This window comes from Condylura cristata, unplaced genomic scaffold (assembly GCF_000260355.1).
Source record: "Condylura cristata isolate star-nosed mole 26May11 unplaced genomic scaffold, ConCri1.0 scaffold00011, whole genome shotgun sequence".
Taxonomy (NCBI): domain Eukaryota; kingdom Metazoa; phylum Chordata; class Mammalia; order Eulipotyphla; family Talpidae; genus Condylura; species Condylura cristata.
The window spans coordinates 3,558,006-3,576,341 of NW_004567112.1; the positions used below are offsets into that span (position 1 = coordinate 3,558,006).

The following is an 18,336-nucleotide window of genomic DNA, read 5'->3' on the forward strand; positions in this document are numbered from 1 at the left end:
CCTGACAAGATTACAAAATCTGGGGATCAAACACAAGTATCTGAGTAATAGTCAAGTCAATAGCCCAGTTTTAACAGAGTAACCACAGTTTTCTGGGAAATAGCACTGAGTTAAATGCTGGGGACCCCTTCCCCCAGGCACACTGAATAGAGGCTCAGAAATCTGGGAGAGAAATACAACAGTTACGGCATCTCTTTAATGGTGGAGCTATCAGCACACTGAAGGCTACTCTCACCGAGTAAGAGATCTCATCTTATGAAGGAGCCTTTTTTTTTTGGACATAATACTTTTGGGATTTAATTCATTTGCCAAATGGATACATGATATTAATCTTGCCCAGATTCACCACCCCCCAACCAGAAGACACTTACTTTGTAGTGGTTTATGCATTTTCTCTTGATTTTCCAGTACTTGTCTTAGTAAAATGCACACATAGTCAACTAAATGTCTATTACTTTACACCCTATTTTCACTGAAGAGTTCAGTGCACAAAGACCTTAGGGCGCAGCAAGGCCAACAGATGCTGGAGGCAAGATAATGAAGGGCCTGAAAGCAAGCTGTGTAGTATGGCCCTGGTCCTCCCAGGGTGCCTGGACCAGCAGAACAGAGGACCTGCTACCTAACATACCTTGAAGTTTCTACACAGCGGAACTCAGAACCAGAACATTCCATCCACTCGTGAGAACTCTCAGCGAAGGTCAGCCCCACCGCAAGCTTCTGAAAGCACCAGGGCAGTGCGCAGGCTCTCCCCGGTGACTGGAAGGCCCTGGGAGAGTCTACTTTCCTGCGACTGACAGCAAGTCTACGGCCAAGGGGGGCCCGGGAGGGACCCAGCCACGGCGTGATAAAAAGAACAAGTCTAAAAGTCTGTATATACCTGCACCCATGTTTACTGCTGCTTTACTTACAATAGAAAAGACATGGAATCAACCCAAATGCCAAAAGTAAATGACTGGATTAAAAGATGTGGTCCATCCAGGCAAGAAAATAGCAGTAATAATGAACAGCTATATACAGAGACATTTTATGGGTGTGGTGTAGGGAATGGGATCAAAAACGGTGGGGGGAGGGAGTGCACTGGACTATGGTGATGGCACCCGGATGATTTGGTGATGGAAAGCCCATGGAGATTACAACTGAGATGGAAAAAGGCACAAAATGATGTAAAATAAACTATTATAGTATTTACTTATTAAAAAACAAATAATGAATTCAAGTTTTAGCAAAAAAAAAGTGTAGTCCATATACACGACGGAATATTACTCAACAACCAAAAAAGATAAACTCACGCCTTTTGCAGCGACATGGATGGAGCTGGACGGGATCATGTTTAGTGAAATAAGCCAGAAAGTAAAAGAAAAATACCAGATGGTTTCACTCATGGCAAGAGCATAAAGGCCCAGGGGGATAAAAACTAGTAAGAATGAACAACTATATACCAGGACATTTTATGGGGGTGGAGTGGGGAACGGGATCAAAAACGGTGGGGAGAGGGAAGTGCACTGGACTGTGGTGATGGCACATGGCTGACTGGTGATGGGAGACCCAAGGATTGCAACTGAGATAAACTGTTACAGTAATATATATGGATATATGTATAAGTTAAAAGAAGTCTTGTGCATATAGAGCTTTTTCAAATTACTAGTGGCATCTGTTATGTAATTACCCAGGGGCCCTAACTTCCCTTCCCGTTGAGGGAGGGGGGACAGGTGGACACAGCCTAACACTGCTGCTACACCAAGTATTGACCTCCGAGCGTTCTGAGCTGTGGCTCAAATGTTTCCCACTTGGATCCCTGATTAAAGGGCTGCAAGTCACTGCTCAGTAGCGGAAGGTGGAGAACCAAGCGCAGAGACAGGGCTGCTGCACTGCCCTACACGGGCAGATGGGACCCTTTAAGGTGGTGGGACTGTAGCAGTAGGAAAGAAAGATAAGCAGAAGAGGGACTTGCGTGCAGAGAACAAGGGCTGGGAAACCCCTGTGGTAATCTAGTTACCACATCGGGACGCTGGGGGGCAAGGCAGCCATAACCACCAGCGGGCGGCAGTGAAGTAGCCGGCTGAGCGCGCTGTGGGGTGGCGGCAGCACACCGAGGTTGAGACACTGCTTTCCACAAGAGACACGGGATGTCCCCAGAGAGCTGCACACCACCACCTCAAAACCAGGTCCCTAACTTTGCTTTAGTCACCTTTTACAATACTGTATTCTATTTCAGTTCAAAATGTTTTAAATCTACACTCTGTCCCCATCCAGGTGGTTATGACTTTTAACAGCACGTCACCACACCAGAGAACCAACATCCCCAGCAAGTCGCTGGCTGTTACATTATTTACCATCCCCGGGGCCTCCCTGCATTGAGCATTTGATGGATAAGTAGAGAGGGCTGTCATCTGGTGGGCACAGACACGGCCCCACGGGCAGCAGGAGCTCCGCCGTGGGCGCGCCACCAGGAGAGCGCAGTGCCACGGGGTGCGCAGTGCCGAGGGGTGCGCCAGCTGCCACACAGCCCCGCGCCCTGGGAGCTGCACAGTTGGCTGAAGGGCCCCGCTGATCCAGCGCGCGAGGAAATGGCAGCACTCCAACAGATCACTTTATCGCGGACTGAATCCCCCACGTACACCAGAATAGACATAATTAAGCGAAGCCGTGTGGACCTAAAGGTAAAATGTCATCCCCACCAGGCTCTTGATGAAGGAGTTTTGCTTGACAGAAGCCTTTTTATGAAGTAAATTACATTAATTACCGACATTTAAAAACATCCAACATTTAAGGGTTCTGGATCTCTGATTTATTAGACCGCGCGGAAATAACAGGTTTGGATTATTTTACAAAAAGAGCTCAAGCTGCTCAAAAACAGCACTGGGCTGGCGGAGGGGGAACCACCCTCCAGCCTACTGTACAAGGACACGGGACTCCTCATCTTACACAGAGCTGGTACGCAAGGACGCAGACAAGTTTTTTGTGAGACAAAAAAAAAAAGAAAAGAAAAGAAACCCACATACTACAGAAGGTGCCCGCAGCCACTGCAGCGGGTCCATAAGGGCAGCGCGTATTTGCAGGAAGCAAAGCAAAGCTGCCCGCGGAGGCCACATTCACAAGATGACTAGGTGGACCTGCAAAGAAGAAAACACGTTTCAAAAGCTGGGTTCAGACTTACCCTAAGCTTTTGGTGAAATACTTAAAAATTAAAAGACCTCTGTCTGCATCAAAACAAATGTTAAAAACACATCACGGATAAAGTAAATTTCAATAAAGTTACAAATCCTATTCAGAGACATACATTTGCAAATATTAAAAAAAGTTTGACAACAAAAACACACTTGAGGCTACCTAAAACAGGCCAAGCTAAGTTCGTGTTTTGCTTTAGGACATTACACTGAAATGAATCTCATTCTCACTATAATTTTTTTTCTTTTTAACCTTAATCACCAGCGGCTGGGCAACTGAAATGGACATGAGAACTATATAAATGTCAGAGAAATATGTAAACCTCATTAATGTTTCCAAAAATTCATTTAGAGATAGAAACAGGTCCAAATAGATGCCTGTCTAAATGTACTGCAATTACGTTACAATTATTTTTCCAAATACACAGATATGCTCTGTCTTTTCTCAGCTCATTACTGACTCAAACAATTTGCCCTTCTGGGATCAATTGTTTGCTAATAAATAATTGTTTACAGTCTCAAAATGATGTTAGGAGGTTTTCTTATTAGTTTTCCTTCTGCACCCTAATAAGATTGAAAACTAGCTGATTCCCAAGAGTCTAACCTTAACCTCGCTTTGTTTAACAGCCCAGGAAATGATGAACCATCTGCTTCAGAAAATAATGGACGGCCGAGAGGAAATATTGTTTAATTGTAGATTAACCTCCTCATGAGGCAGTCTGAAGCAGCTTTAGAATTAGCAACTATGACCAGCAAAAGAAACAAATGGCTCAAGAGCCTTTTCCTCTACCATTTAAGGTCCAGAAAGAATGCAAAGGGGTTTTTTATTACCTATATTTATTTCCAAACATTTATTTCCACAGTGGAAACAAAAATAAGGTCAAAAGTGATTCTCAAAAGTGCAGTCACTGCCCTCCAATTTTGTTTGCCTGAATACATTTAATGCAGCAACCATCAAACCATCTCGTGCGCTTAAAAAAGGGCTCATTTGGGGGGAGGAAAAAACCCAAAAAACTCTTTTCCATTATTTTCAGGTTCTTATAATATTTAAATTAATATTTTTCCCTGTCTTCCTTAAATGTACCATTGAGGAGCAGGAATTTTTTATCATCATCAGCATGGCACTTATGTACATGAAATCTTGTCAAGTACAAGGGTGACCTACAAGTTCAAAAGAAAAAAGAAAACCAGGAGACCCAAATGGCTGGTCAGGACAAAGATATGAAAGTGAGATTAAATGCAAACAGCCCTTTGTGCAGCAGGCTTCATGCCTAAGTCAAACCGTGTGGGTGCGCACGACAACTGAACATCGGACACTCAGCCCTTCTTGGGGACACAGCAATTTGGTCAGGGCTCAACAGAGTTCCATTCAGGCAAAGCCAGGAATCCTAAAAACATTCAGTTATTCTGTCTGTAAACATCCACTGAGAACCCCCAAGGGTCTGCCTAGGAAGGGCCAAGGAACACAGCAAGGCAAAGACACCTGGGGCAGGTTTCAAAGTTCTCCCTTAACCAAGTTAAGAGCTTGGTGCTACTGGTACCAAAAAAGTGTCAACAGTTACAGCCAAGAGCCAAAGACGTCCGAGAGATTTCAAAGCGAAGGACTGTGCTATTCCAAGGCCATGTACCTTTGGGTTTCCTTCCAATAAGACCTGAAGGTCATTCACTTTTTGTACATATAGAAGAAACAACCTCTCTGGAGAGGATAAATTTTTGGCAGTTCAAATTCTTAAATATCTTAAATAGCTTTTGCTAAAATAAATTATTCTTGAATTCCTCAACTTAATTTTGAAGCAATGAGCTAGTAATAACTCCAGAGATTCAAATAATAGTGCCTATTGAAGAAGAATGAGAGTTTGACATTCTTCTCTACAAAACAACTAGGCACAATTTTATCCATCAGACGTCTATCAACCTACGGATATTGAAAGCTTGGGAGAACAAGATAAAATCAACTCCAACCCTACAGTCAGCTGTAATATCGAGCAGGCATCAACAATGCTATTCATGAATTTAGAAAAATTAATAAATCCTGGGTTGAATGCAAGAAAAGGCTCAAATACAGGTGAAGCATACTCACTTGGGTTTTGTTTCTGCATCTGTCACTTGGCGAATGAAGATACCATCTTCAGGATGTTCCGTGTCATCCATTTCATACATATATGATGATGCTATTGCAAGCGTCGTCCCGTCATTGCTGAAGGCAAGGGACGCGATGCTGGTGGGGTACCGGTGGAACTGGCACAGTCGCTTTTTGTTAAATGGATCCCAAATATTCACAAATCCATCAGAACCGCCTGCAAACAATTTCAAGAGTCAATGTGGCTCTTACAAGCAGAACAGAAATAACCACTATCTTAACAGTCCTTATGGCCACAGAAGTTGCACTTTCGCCCCCAGAGTATTATACCAGATTCCCTCCCCAAGACAGTAACACGCAAGCACAATAAACACACACACATACACGCTTAAGTATAAATGTGTAGTGTCCGGTAACCGCAAAGCTGTATGTATTATCCTAATAATCAAACATAGGCTAACACGCCATTATTTACCTGTGGCAAATGTATTGTGTATGTTGTGAAAGGAAATGGCGTTGACAGGGTAGATCTGCTCGATATTATTTTCTTTCAGTCGGTGACACTTAAAGGCATACTTCTTCTTCTGCACCTCAGGGCTGGGGTCCAAGTACTCAACTGCCACTCGTCCTTCAATGGAGCTCAAGACATAACCCTGCCGTTAGAGACAGAGGAGGACAAAATTGTGAGTCCGTCTCCAAAACAGGCACCAATTCCCAAATTCAACCTGCCCTCAAGAAAGAGGAATATTTCAGAAATGAAAACAAAGTCCAATTTTAACAGTGCTTCAGATGTGCTAACGTAATCGGGACATTCCAAAAGCTTAATATCTACTTTATAAGAAGGAAAACAAGGCTATCACTGCTTGCTTCTTCACTGTACCATGATTTGCACAAAAACATCCAGTTATTTTCTAAAATCTAAACAAGAAATCTACACTGTTTCATTATCTTTTATCTGCTGTTCTGTCCAGAAGGGACTCAAATTTGCTCCAGTGGTAGGAACATCATTTTCTTCGTTCTATATCCTTCACCTTTAACAAGTCTCAGGATTAATTTTCCTTCACTGAGAATCTCAGTTAACCCAAATCAACCAAATTCTGCCTCTTCCAGTTTAACTACAGCAAGTCAGGTTTGCACACAACAGATTTTCAGCAATGCTCAAAAGTGCTTTACAATTTCCTCAGATCTCCTAGAAAGAACAATGTCAGAAAAAAAAAGATAAATATGCAATCTGTATCTTTTACTTATTTAAGGTATAAAAATTATTACTAAAAACGCATTTATAGTGCAAAAATCTTACTTTTCAATGAAATGGGAAGTTTATAAACCAGGTATACTGACAGAAAACTTCAGACATAAAGACATGAAAATATTTATAAATTCAAGCACATTTTAATCATGTATTTAAATCGCCGAAGTTTCACATATCTGCAATTTCTTATCTGCAGTGGATAGTTACAATTTCCTGTGAAGAGAACTGTGATCTGAGGTACTAGCCTTCTGAGATAAAAGGTCAAGAATAACTGACATAATTGCTTCAAGCTCTACAACTACTAAAGGACAACCAGTCATTAGATTCCAAAGAGATCTGCTGAATTCCCCTCAAACTTAAAGGGCGTGGGAGGAACAGGGCCTCCCTAATAAACAGTGACCTCAGTTAGCAAGAGGACGACGGATGGACGGCCCCGCACATCAGTCTGTCACTGTGTCAGATGAAACTCTTTACCTCCAGCAGCAGGTTTGTTTTTTTTTTAATTCAAGTTCGGTTGTCAAATTGGGAAAAGCTCCACAACAGTATTAGGGTTACAAAGAGACAAGAAGGGAACTGCAAAGTCCACACCCTAAATTTCCATATTTAATTGTGAACTCGTGATCTAAGTGAAATATCTGAAAAATTCCCTGCTCAACGACTACCTGTCAGGCGCTCTGGACTAAGAGCAACAACGAACGATCTTAGTGACGGTCACGTCACTGGCAGACTGCTGACCCTCTGAGCACCGAGGTCTTCCCTCAAAATAGACGACTACACTACCTTTTCGCACAAAGCTGTTAAAAATACTTAACAGCAAAGTCCAAGTCATGACTCCAAGCTAAGCTCTAAAAGGCAGTGGCCAAACCCTTCTGGGTAAGAGCAGGGGGAGACAGCACCTGTTTGTTGGGAAAGGCGCGGATGCAGCGGGTCTGGTACTTCAGGCTGGACTCACGGCGCTGCTGCACGTAGCCCATGTTCCGCAGGTCCCACACCAGCACTCTGCGGCCCGCAGTGCCCACGATCAGCCGGTCCCCCGACACCGACAGGGTGTACACCTTTCAAGACATACCAAAACTTGCTAAAATGCATCCACTGGCCTGGAAACAGCTTTCTTCCCCAACACAAAGCACACATCATAAAATTTTAGCTTGATTTCTAACACAGGTACCAAATTTTAATCGTTCGTTGCTTAAACCAAGTAGTTCTCACAAAAGAATAAATCCAGCATATTTTAATACTTAACCAGTATCATATAATGTACAATCTAGTTCATTCTGCAAAAACTTTTGAATATTTAATTCTCTTCACTACTTAAGTAAATTATTAAGCCATTTCTCCAGGCTTCTTGTTTCATTTAGAGACAATATGAAAGTATGTAATACTCAGAAAGGAGAGACTATAGCCACGAAACAATACCTTCCAATGGGCTTCTGGCGTTTCATAAAACCATCCTTTTTTCAAAGTTATTTTTCTATGAGCATCTTTTGGGAGTTTTCAAGTTGTGATTAAAAACCCTGCCTTGCCCAGGGGCCACAATGAATAAACAGGCCTCTCCGCAAGAGTGAGGGAGCCGTCAGTAATTAGCAACTTAGCTGCTTTTGGTGACATATGAGCTCAAAATTAAGAGACAAGGACAGTGATCTGGCATATGACAAAGTGAATTCCTGTGTCCTGAAATCACACCAAATACTCAAGAGTTCAACAGAGTTCATCTTCAGGGAAAATTTAAAAAGCATCATCTTCCCTCCTAAAGCACTTATTTTTTTTTTCTTCATAATCTCTTCTTCAACATTAAACAGCTTCTACCAAAAAAAAAAAAAAAAATGCCTTCGCGTTAAGTCACAAAACTTCCCATAAGCCAGAATGTGAAATGGTTTATTTTCAAACATGGTATTTGGGGGGCAAAATAACATCATAAAAATGGTGCAAAATGTGTCTTCCTGATTCTGTTAAATGAGTTTTTTAAAATCTAGGCTTCAGATATATAACTTGTCTTGCAATTAAGAAGCAACTCTAATTAAATCTGACTTAGTATTTTAAAACCTGAAAAATCACTATAAAAAAATGAAGATGCTGTGGTAAGACAGCTCATAAAAATTCACTAACTAAACCCCATGGATAGTAGTCACCAGTAAGTTAACTACAAATCCTCTCCCTACCGGCTGAAAAAACAAAGTTAGATTTAACAGTGTAATGACCCAAAGTCTCCTCAATAATGCCTGAAAATTTAACAACCAGCTTGACAAAGGGAAAAAATAATTTAAAAGATTCAAAACAATAGATTTACTATAAGCTCGTTTAAACAGAATACAGGCTCTGAAACACAGCTTATTCAGAAAACAAAATGTTAGCAGAGAAATGGAAATTAACCTAAGACATATGAAGCATCAAACTTAAAAAATACAGAGGCCAGAAAAAGATCGATTTATAATAGTACAATCAGATTGGGAATTTTGTCTTAAATCTTTACTATACAGGTGACACACAAGCTTCTAATAGCGCTTTCTACCCCTACTGGTCGTAAATCAAGTGAAACCAGTGTCATGCTACTGACGGGGTATATACATTTATCAAAGAAAGTATTAAAAAAAGTGACATAATGAACCTTGCTGAACCAATAAGCAGCTTGATTCAGTGTGGCTGTCCATTATATGATATTCTGCCAGCAATTTATCACAGTTCTTAACATGTTACATACAACCATAAATCAAAACTAGAAACAATGCAATTATTTTATTCTGAACAAAGGTCTTGCCAGGAGTAGATTCAACTGTGATGTGACAAAAATAATGGCTCTTTGGATGCACTACAGTATATAATGATGGCTAACAGAAACTGAATAGTATATTTACACTGAGGAAATAGACTCAAGTGAAGGATTCCTTTAAACTGCTAAAACAATCAATCTTTAAAATTAACTACCACCTGATAAAGTCTGATGAGGACACAGCAAGAATGCTCAATTACACTTCATTGTACAGATCAAAAGGTTAGAATAATACACAAAGTTTCCATTTTAAGAAGCTTCATTCACTAGAGCCTGCAAACTACAAGTCAGTACTTAAGAAATCAATAAAGTGGTACAAGTCGGGGAACTGCACTAACCACGGCTCCTCTTGTTACCAGGCACCGCAATGAAACCTAAGGTTCCGAAGAAAGACAAGGGACGCTCCATGCCGCCTTCTGGCTTGGGCACATCAAACTCAATTTCCGGTCAGCGGTCTCTGCTAGATCACCTCTGAAAAAGTACGTTGCTCCTCAGCCCTGTGCTCTATAGCACTGACAGTGCAGGAAGAGGGTTTATTTGAGCCAGTGCTCCCCAGTACAATGACAAATGACAGAAAAAAAAGCTGACCCCACTGCCAATTAATTTTCCTTTTCATCAAAATATTTCTATGCAGTTAGGTTTGTAAAATAGACTCGTAAACTCTTAACCTCTAAATTCACCATATTCATCAAACATATATCAAGTCCAATTACCCCCAGGCCCATAATTCCTGTCAAATACATAACAAGCCTACCTTTTCAGGCTGAGAGAAGGTTCCAGCATTACATGGAGTTCTGGGGTCCCACAATTTAACTGTCTGATCCCAACTCCCAGTAACCATCACATTCACTTCTGGGCAGTATTCAACACATCTGATAGGTGCATCATGTGTTCCAACAAGATTTTCTACAGGAAAAAGTAAACAAAAATCCTGCTTTACAAGCTCGGCTGAGCAAAGATTCCACAAGGAACAATGAAAGGAAATATTCATTTTTAACTATAATAAATCAGCCTCCACCAACTCCGCAGAAATGTCTGCATAAAGAAAAATTCCTCAACATCTACAGGAAATCACTCACCCTCTCTGCTCATCTTATAGATTCACTGGTCTAACACATATCAAAAGCGGGCTGGAATTTCAGATGACATTTAAATGGTGGCATAACTGTCATTTTCCTCACTTGATTATAGATCCCTTCTTTAACTCTACAGTTACAGTCTGACTGTATCTTGTGCAGGTTCTCTGACACCTGGTAGGTGCTTGAGAAACAGCTGCTGTACTAACAAGTGAGTGGAGATAGCTGGCCTTCTGGAACTGAGAGAACTTATCACAATATAGACCTTGTCAGAGACTCTTAAGTGGTAACAAAATTATCTGAGAGCCGGGGATTAGGAAGGCAAACAGTGTTACAATTAACACAGGTGGCTTTGAGGGGACTCAAAATCCCACTAAACAATTTCTTTCCTTCCAATGTCAACTCTTCACATTATGTCATTTATTCATTCAACATCTATTATGTCTACCAAATGTCTATGCTGTGCCAGAATCTATGCCACAGGCTAAGCACACAACAAAGAACAACATACATTCCTGACCCTCAAACAGGAAAACACCTGCAAGGTGTCGTTTTTGCAATAAAGAAAATTTTGCATGAAGTCAGGCGATGATCTTTTAAGAATAACCAACTAATTGCCTTAGTTATGGTCTTGAACATTAAATGTTTCTCAACATGTTTTTCCTCCTAAGTTTCCGTACAAAAGACCCTAAACCTAAAAGTCTGCTTACTGTAGAATAAACTATTAGCAAGCAAAATCAAACACCTGAAGGTGAACACTCTAGGAAGAAGTGCTTTTCATTCAAAAACCTTGTCTGAGAGGCTGCTGACTTTTCTTTGACAGAATAGTGCGCCCACGCATTTACTGCGTAACCTATTCTTGATACCCTCTGAATCAGCTCTCTGAATATTAGCTACTCACATGCATCTACATGTGAGGCATGCACATCCCCCCAAAGCAGCACTCTTCTAGAGAGCTTTGTGTATTTGGGTTCCAGTCCAAGCTCTAGTGCAATATAAATATAAACATTTGGATAAATCGTATCTAGGCCTCTAAAATCAAATGTGTCACCTTGAGAGCCATTTAATAAATGAAACTGAAGCATGTTCTACACTAAACACACAAGCAAGATTAACACAGTCACTACACAGGCTTAGCTGTCTTATGTTAGATTTTTAAAACACATCATCCTTCAATCTAAACTAAATTAGCGTCTAAAAGCAAACTGTGAAAAGCCACGGGAAAATCCTAAAGAAAACTACCAGGATCCAGAGTATCTTTGAGGATCACGTAAAAGCCAAATATTTAACTGCTGCCGCATGTCAACATTTGGGGTAGAGATCATCCTAGGCGTTCCTGGAAAAACCACATGCACAGTGATCTGTGATCAGTAATATGGCATTTTGATCACTTCAACAAAAGTCCTAAATCCAAGCCACTTGCATTTCTACATAAGCAGCTTAGCAACAAGGCAGTTCAGGAGCTACTCTTCCTCCATGAACCTTATTCTCTAGTCCACCAGCTGAAAAAGCTGGTAAAAAACACAATTCTATTACCTTGATCAGTGTTCAAATCATGCATTTTCAGTTGATGGTCTAATCCCCCACTCCAGGCATGGGTTGGATCCTACAACATAAAGTTGCAAAGCATTTAAAACTTACAGAGCTTTACAAAGTGTCTCCAAATTCTGACTCTACAGTCAACTGGTCAGCTTATGCTCAGGATGGTATGTGTGCTGGGCTCCGCTATTCATTGTAAACAAACAAAAACCAGCCCAAGAAAAGACAAGCAAGTAAGTGGCCACCGGCTGAGAAAAAACAGGCATTGCTATCGACTAGGAAATAGGCACTCTTTGAACAAGGCGGCCAAATGTTACTGCGGCATTGCAAATGTCAAGCAGAACTGACAGGCGTGCAGAAAGTTTGCAGGATCACCACGCCAGGAGAACCCATTTGAAAAAAGGAGGCCGAGTTTTCCACGTTTGCAAGCGTTCGCCACCCAAAGTAAAGGTGCGACAGCAAGTATCTGCAGGGAAAGCGGGAGCACCGACAGACGCTTCTAGCCAGTGGTGACTGGAGTGCTAGTGACACGGGGCTTGGTGACTGAAAAGTGGGCTGGCACGGGCGGCCGCCGACACCTACGTAGAAGGCGCAGTCCAGGACGGCGCCGGTGTGCTGGTACTTGAGCCGCATGGAGTTGGCTGGCACATCGTAGAGGCGCACGGACGTGTCCCAGGAAGACACCAGCAGGAACTGGGAGGTGTTGGGGCTGAACTTCACCGAGGAGATGCCGTCCTCGGGCGGCTGGTTCAGCTTGAACTCGTTAGAACCGGTCATCTACGGAACAGGCGCCCCGAGTCCCTTGGGTCCGAGGCCGGGGGTTCGCGACCTGACCCCCCACGCGGGAAGGACCCACACAGGGTCCGCGGCGGGGCCTCTGCGCGTGCGCAAAGCTCGCGCACCCACCATGTCCGGACGAGCCCCCCGACCCCACGTCCCCTTCCGGGAGCCCCGGCCGGGCCGACCCGCGCCGACGCCACCCCAACTCCAGTCCCCAGCCAGGCCCGCCGCTTCCCCGCCCACCGCCAGCTCCCGCGCCCCGGACCCTCCGCCCGGGCCTGCTGCCCCGGGGGCTCCGAAGATAAAGGAAAGGCGGTGGGGACGAAAAGGGCTCTCTAAAGGAGGCTCAGGCGATTCGGGGCCCCGAAACCCCCCTGAAGGCCGCCCGTGCGCCCCTCGGCCTCGCTCCGTTACCTCGGGCTCCCCTCAAAAGCAACTTCGCCGCCGCCGGCCGCTCGCCTCGCCTAGCTTCCCTCGCGGGTTGAGCGAAGGAGGCGGAGAGGAAGCTCCTGCCTACGTCTGCCATTGGCTGATTTCAAACGCCAACGTCTCATTACAGGCAGCCGATTGGTCCGCTCGGCGTGGGTGAACCAGTCATCCAGTTCCGGCTCAAAGGCAAACCGCGGTTTTTCCGATCACGTGGCCTCGTTTTACCAGGAGGTCGGAGCACCCGCGCGCTTGGCGAACATGGAAACTACGAATCCCAAGAAGCACTGCGCCAGGGCCGCGTTCATGCCCTCGCTCTCCCTTGTACGGCACTCTGGGAGATGTAGTCTAGCTTGGGAGGACACCCTATGTATGCTGATAGAAACGGGGGAAGGTGCTCTTTGCAGTTCCACCCCTGGCGCCCACCCTATCTCAGCTGATTTGTGTGCTACAAGAATCCCGTTTCGTCCAGTTCTTTTGCACAGATTAATTTATCTCCTTTGTACTGAGATAAATTACTACCCCTTTTACTGGACGTGCATACATACTCCCATAAAGTTAACCAAAAATTGTGGTAGAGAAAGAAATACTTGCTCTAAATTGCATTATTTCGCCCTCATTTTTTTCTCATTTTCCTGAAGTAACCATCTACGAACCCGCGTCTCATGTTTTTAAAGGTCGACTGATTTCATGGAAACTCACCCTTATTTAGACTATGCCTTATCTCTCTAGTCCATCTCAGACGAGCTTGCTGGAGCACACACCCTGTGCCAGGCCTGGTGAGAGATTCTGAGAAGGTGAATGAAGCAGACTAGTCCTTGCCCTCAAGGAATTTCCTGTTCAGAATAGAGGACAGACTGAAGCAATTCCTCACAATGTGCTAAAGCTCAACAAAATTGTTTTAGTCAGAGGTTTAGGTAAAATCCTAAAATGACAACTGCAGCCTCTCCCCATCAACTGCCCCTCCCAACAACTTCCAAGAGCTGCAGGCACAGTTTATTCATTTTCTGTTTGTAGAATCCTACAGAAAAAGGAGAACTGGTTTAACCTCCATGAAATAAAAGTAATAATTTAGAACTTAAATCTGTGATTCAGTTACTCTTAAAAATTCTCAATTTTATACAGGATATCTATCACTTTTTCACTTGTTTTGGTGGGAAGACTCTTATGTGAATTTATATTAAATGAAGAAAAATTGGTGGGATTATTTAACTTTGAAAGTGCATTAATAGGAGAAGGTTTGGTTCGTCGTTATGCCTTCACATTCACTGATTTGGGTGCTCTTCTTTTTATGATTGTCCATACAATAAACACAACTACCTTTCTGACCACTACATTGATGATATCATTGCTAAATGAACAGATTCTTGCCCACCAGCCTCACCCATCCTCATCCATCCCTCTCTTTCCGTAAGTTAAGGGCCAACTTCAAGATTTTAAAATGCAGTGCTTTGCCTGCATTCTAAGTTTAGCTAAATAATTTTATCTCCAAATAATTTTATTTGGTTCCTTCTCCCAGTTGTTTGTTTAATTCTAGTCGTGTTTTGAGATTCTGAGCATGAATTACCCACTAATAAAATCTAAGTGTATTTCATTATCCTGTGTGTGTATAATTCAGGTCCTCTGGGCATGCAGTTGCAGCTGGACTCGATTTGAGTTTTAAGAAACGTCAATCTTTTAAATTCAGTTTAGAGCCTGAAAGGAGGCTGATTTTGCTGATTATTCAAATGAATTGATAGTCTTGAGGAGATCTGGCAACAATGGAGTCTGAACAACATTTTAAATCCAAATATGCAATGGTGTGCATATATGCTTCGTCACCTGAAAGAGAGAATTCCTAGACACTCATTATTAGATCAACGTTGCTAATTTCTGGGTTATGAAAAAGGGTGAGACACCCCCACTATGACAAATTGGAAAGGGTGTCCCCTAAAATTTTAAGGGTAAAATTACTCTGCCATTCAGTGCATGCAATGGATAGAGGAAACAATTGCCTGTAAGAAAAGTAAAAATAAGGTGGATATAGTCACTCAATGCTTTTAAAGTCAACATCTCTCGAAAAAACCAAAATCAACTGAAATGCAGACCAAAATGATATGGATGGAATAGTATAAAAGTAGCTCATTGGAAACAATCAGTTACTTCTGCATGGAATATTCAAATAGTGACTTTAGCAGAAGAGAAAAGTTTAAGTGGGTCATTCTGGCGAAAGAAAGCTTCATTGAAATAAATTACGTGTACCAAATAAATCAGAAGGAAACGGATCTCATGTCACTCTTCTGTCTCTGAAAATATTTCACATAGCTCTCTCAGAAAGTACTAGGGCGAGTATTTATTGAACTCAGTAGAAATAAAGTAAATGTCGTTGAACTAACTTCGTATGACGTCACCTTGAAGTAGATTATGATTTTTATAAAATCTACAGAGAAGAAAAAGCACGACCTCAAAGTGGACAAGAGACCAGACACTTTAGACAAAAGACTGGGAGTCATAAAGACCGGGGCCTACAGATAGCCAGTAGATTTCCACACAATACAGATAATTGCGCTGCCTTTCAGCTCCGAGAAAAGTCTGTCACGCAAATGTTTTCCTTCTGGAGGATGAGCTAGGGCTTCTGCGCAGCCGACTCGCCGCGCCTTCGCTCTTGGCCCAGGCTGAGGCTGCAGCGTCTCGGGAACTCGCCCCACGTGACGCCCAAGCTTTGAACTCCTCGGAGCACCGGCTTCCTTTTCCTACGTTTCTCGAGGAACAGGTGGCCGCGACCTAGCACTGCCAGAGTCTACGACCTGAAAGCCGCGCTCCTGTGCCAGCCTCTCGGTGCCACGCCCTCCCGGCCCGGGAGGGGCAGCCGGCCCTGGGGCGCGGAAGTCCGCGGGCGCCCGAGTTCCTGGCCACGGTTTTATTCTGCCCGCCGGCGATCCTGCCATTTTGCCAAGCACAATGCTCGCCATCGACAACAACAAAGGAAAGAATGTAGGAGGTGCCTGTGCCCGCCGCGCTTGCTTCGCCTGGTCTCTGGCCTCACATCCCTGCTCAGCCGAAGTGTCCCCTGTAAGCGCCGCGCGGGACACGCAACTGGGTCCCGCGCCCCAGAGCGGTGCGCCGCCACGAGCCTGTCGCGGCCACCCCACCTGCGCTGCGCGGGTGCAGCGGGGAAGGCCACTGGGCAGCTGCGAGCCGGGCCTCCCCGCCCTCGGGCCTCTCGGAGCCGGCCGGGAGCTGGGTGCCCACCGAGGGCGGTCCTGGCCTGCGCCCAGACCGTGGGTACCAGGTAGGGGGCGGGGGTGCGGCTCTGGCTCGCGTGCCCCCTCGGGGTCGCCAAAGTCCAGACCTTTAAACCCAGACCCCGGCCCCCTCCGAGGGCGTGAGCCAGACTTCTCCCGCCGCTCGGCGGCACATCTGCCCAGAGAAAACAAACGAGGAAAGCGACTAGCAGTCAACACGCGGCGCAGGCAATCCCGCCAAAGTTAGCCACGGTGCTTAAAATGTTTTATTTGTTTCTCTTAAAAATATTTACAGATCTGAACTCTGCCCCTTTCGCCCCCACCCATCCTCAGGACGAGGGAAGCGAAAGAGGCCTGGAGGTCACTGTCCGAAGCGAAGCGCCCCAGGGCTGACCTGGCCGAGCGCGAAGCACGTACGTAAGTCCAGGAGCGTGGGGGGAGGGGCTGCCTGGCTCTGCGCGTGTGTTTCCCCGCCAGTGTCCACCTGACCGCAACTCCCCGACCCGCTACCCCCGAGAACTTCCCCCGCAAAAGAGGTTCATCGCGTCTTGGACCGTGCTGCGTGGAAAGCCGGCGGCTTGCCTTGAGGAAGGCCACCGGAGCCCCGAAACGCACGAAACAGAAAGTCGGGCCGAGGCCATAAATAAGATAATGAATACACATGGTGTATTTCTTCATAGGCCGAGCCCGCGCCGAGCCCCGGAGCCGCCGGAGGGGGCCCGCCGGGCGCGGGGCGCGGGGGCGCGCGGATCAGTAGTCGAGCTTGTTGTAGAGGTTGTAGAGCGGTAAGGCCGAGAGGTTGCTGCCGGGGTAGTAGAGCGGCGCGGGGAAGGCGAGCGAGCGCGGCACCGGCACGCGCAGCAGCGAGCTGTCCCGGAACACCAGCGGCATTCCCACCAGAGTCTGCGCCGACGCGTGGGCCATGTTGGCCGCCTCCAGCTCGGCCGACAGCTGCCGCTTCCACTTGTTGCGGCGGTTCTGGAACCAAGTCTTGACCTGGGTCTCGGTGAGCTGCAGGCTGGAAGCCAGGCAGGCGCGCTCCGAGCTGCTCAGGTAGCGCTTCATGTCGAAAGTGGACTCGAGCTGGTACACCTGGCTGCGCGAGAAGACCGTGCGCGTCTTCTTCTTGGCGCCCGCCTGCCGCTCGGCGCCGCCGTCCCGCGGCCGCTCCGGCCCCGGCGACGGCGAACCCGCGGGCAAGAGCCTGTCTTTCTCTTCCTTAAAGTCCGGGTGCGAAGGAGAGAGGAAGGGCGTGCGCTCCGAGGTTGCGGGCCCCGCGCCTCCGCCGCCCTTGGGGGTACCTGGGGAGTGAGAACAACAGGCCGTGGAGTTAGGGAGCCTCAGAGACACACCCCCCCTCTCACTGGGGGCTGGCACGCGCCTGCAGCCTGGGCTGCCTTTGCCTGGGTTCTAACCCCTTCCTCTTCTCCCTCTGGCAGGCGCCTAGAGCCCTGACCCTGGCCTTTAAAACGCAACAGGAGGGCTGCTGTCGGGTATCCGTGCCCCCAGCTTCCTGAAAGGACAGGTGGCAAGAGGGAAGACAGTCTTGAGGGGGAACATTAGCACCGTTGTAAAAGGTGATTTTGCCTGGTAAAGACTGAGCTGGAAGAGTTCCGCCGGCATTATAGGGTGCGATCATTTCACAGGCCGTTTGTTCTGAAAACCTCGCTAAGGACTAACGCGGGGCTCCCCTGGCCAGATGTTGTAAAGAGGAGCCGTCTCTGAAAGGCACCATTGTCAATCATCTTAGAGTGCTAATCATTCGGAGGAGGAGGAGGGAGGAAGAGAAAGAGAACGAAAATAAGACGCAGGGGATGTCGCGTAAAGACAGACCCTTCCTTTTCCAGACCTCGACTTCGGAAAGTGTCAGATGTGCAAAGGGGTACTGAGGCCCACCCCGCGCCCACAGCCCGCTGTGATGCACTCTCCCTCCAGCCCAACCAGCCCCAGGGACCGTGCCCGCGAAGTCGGTGCCCCGGGTCTCCGCCCAGCGCCCACCGAGCGCAGGAGGCGGCACCGCGCGGG

At 45.8% G+C, this 18,336-nt stretch overlaps 2 protein-coding genes across 5 annotated transcripts in view; both read right to left on the reverse strand.

Annotated features, from left to right (window-relative positions):
- Window positions 1-2,765: 2,765 nt before the first annotated feature.
- Window positions 2,766-13,159, reverse strand: BUB3 (BUB3 mitotic checkpoint protein). 4 transcript variants are annotated; one of them, XM_004680377.2, is made up of 8 exons: window positions 13,076-13,159; window positions 12,464-12,658; window positions 11,879-11,948; window positions 10,021-10,172; window positions 7,396-7,554; window positions 5,723-5,900; window positions 5,248-5,464; window positions 2,766-3,113 (listed from the first exon to the last, which is right to left on the reverse strand). In XM_004680377.2, exons 2-8 carry the CDS (start codon window positions 12,656-12,658, stop codon window positions 3,104-3,106), a joined length of 981 nt encoding a protein of 326 aa, XP_004680434.1. In that variant the 5' UTR covers window positions 13,076-13,159; the 3' UTR covers window positions 2,766-3,103. The 4 variants fall into 4 exon arrangements, with proteins under 4 accessions (XP_004680434.1, XP_004680433.1, XP_004680435.1 ...); XM_004680376.2 differs by having other exon boundaries at window positions 2,766-4,328; XM_004680378.2 differs by lacking the exons at window positions 2,766-3,113; window positions 12,464-12,658 and adding an exon at window positions 4,034-4,328 and having other exon boundaries at window positions 13,076-13,096.
- Window positions 13,160-16,803: 3,644 nt separating this feature from the next.
- Window positions 16,804-18,336, reverse strand: part of HMX2 (H6 family homeobox 2) — a 2,026-nt gene continuing 493 nt past the window's right edge. Inside the window, exon 2 of the mRNA XM_004680379.1 lies at window positions 16,804-17,612. Coding sequence (XP_004680436.1) covers window positions 17,062-17,612 — 551 coding nt within the window. The 3' untranslated portion in view covers window positions 16,804-17,061. The remainder of the gene's footprint in view (window positions 17,613-18,336) is intronic.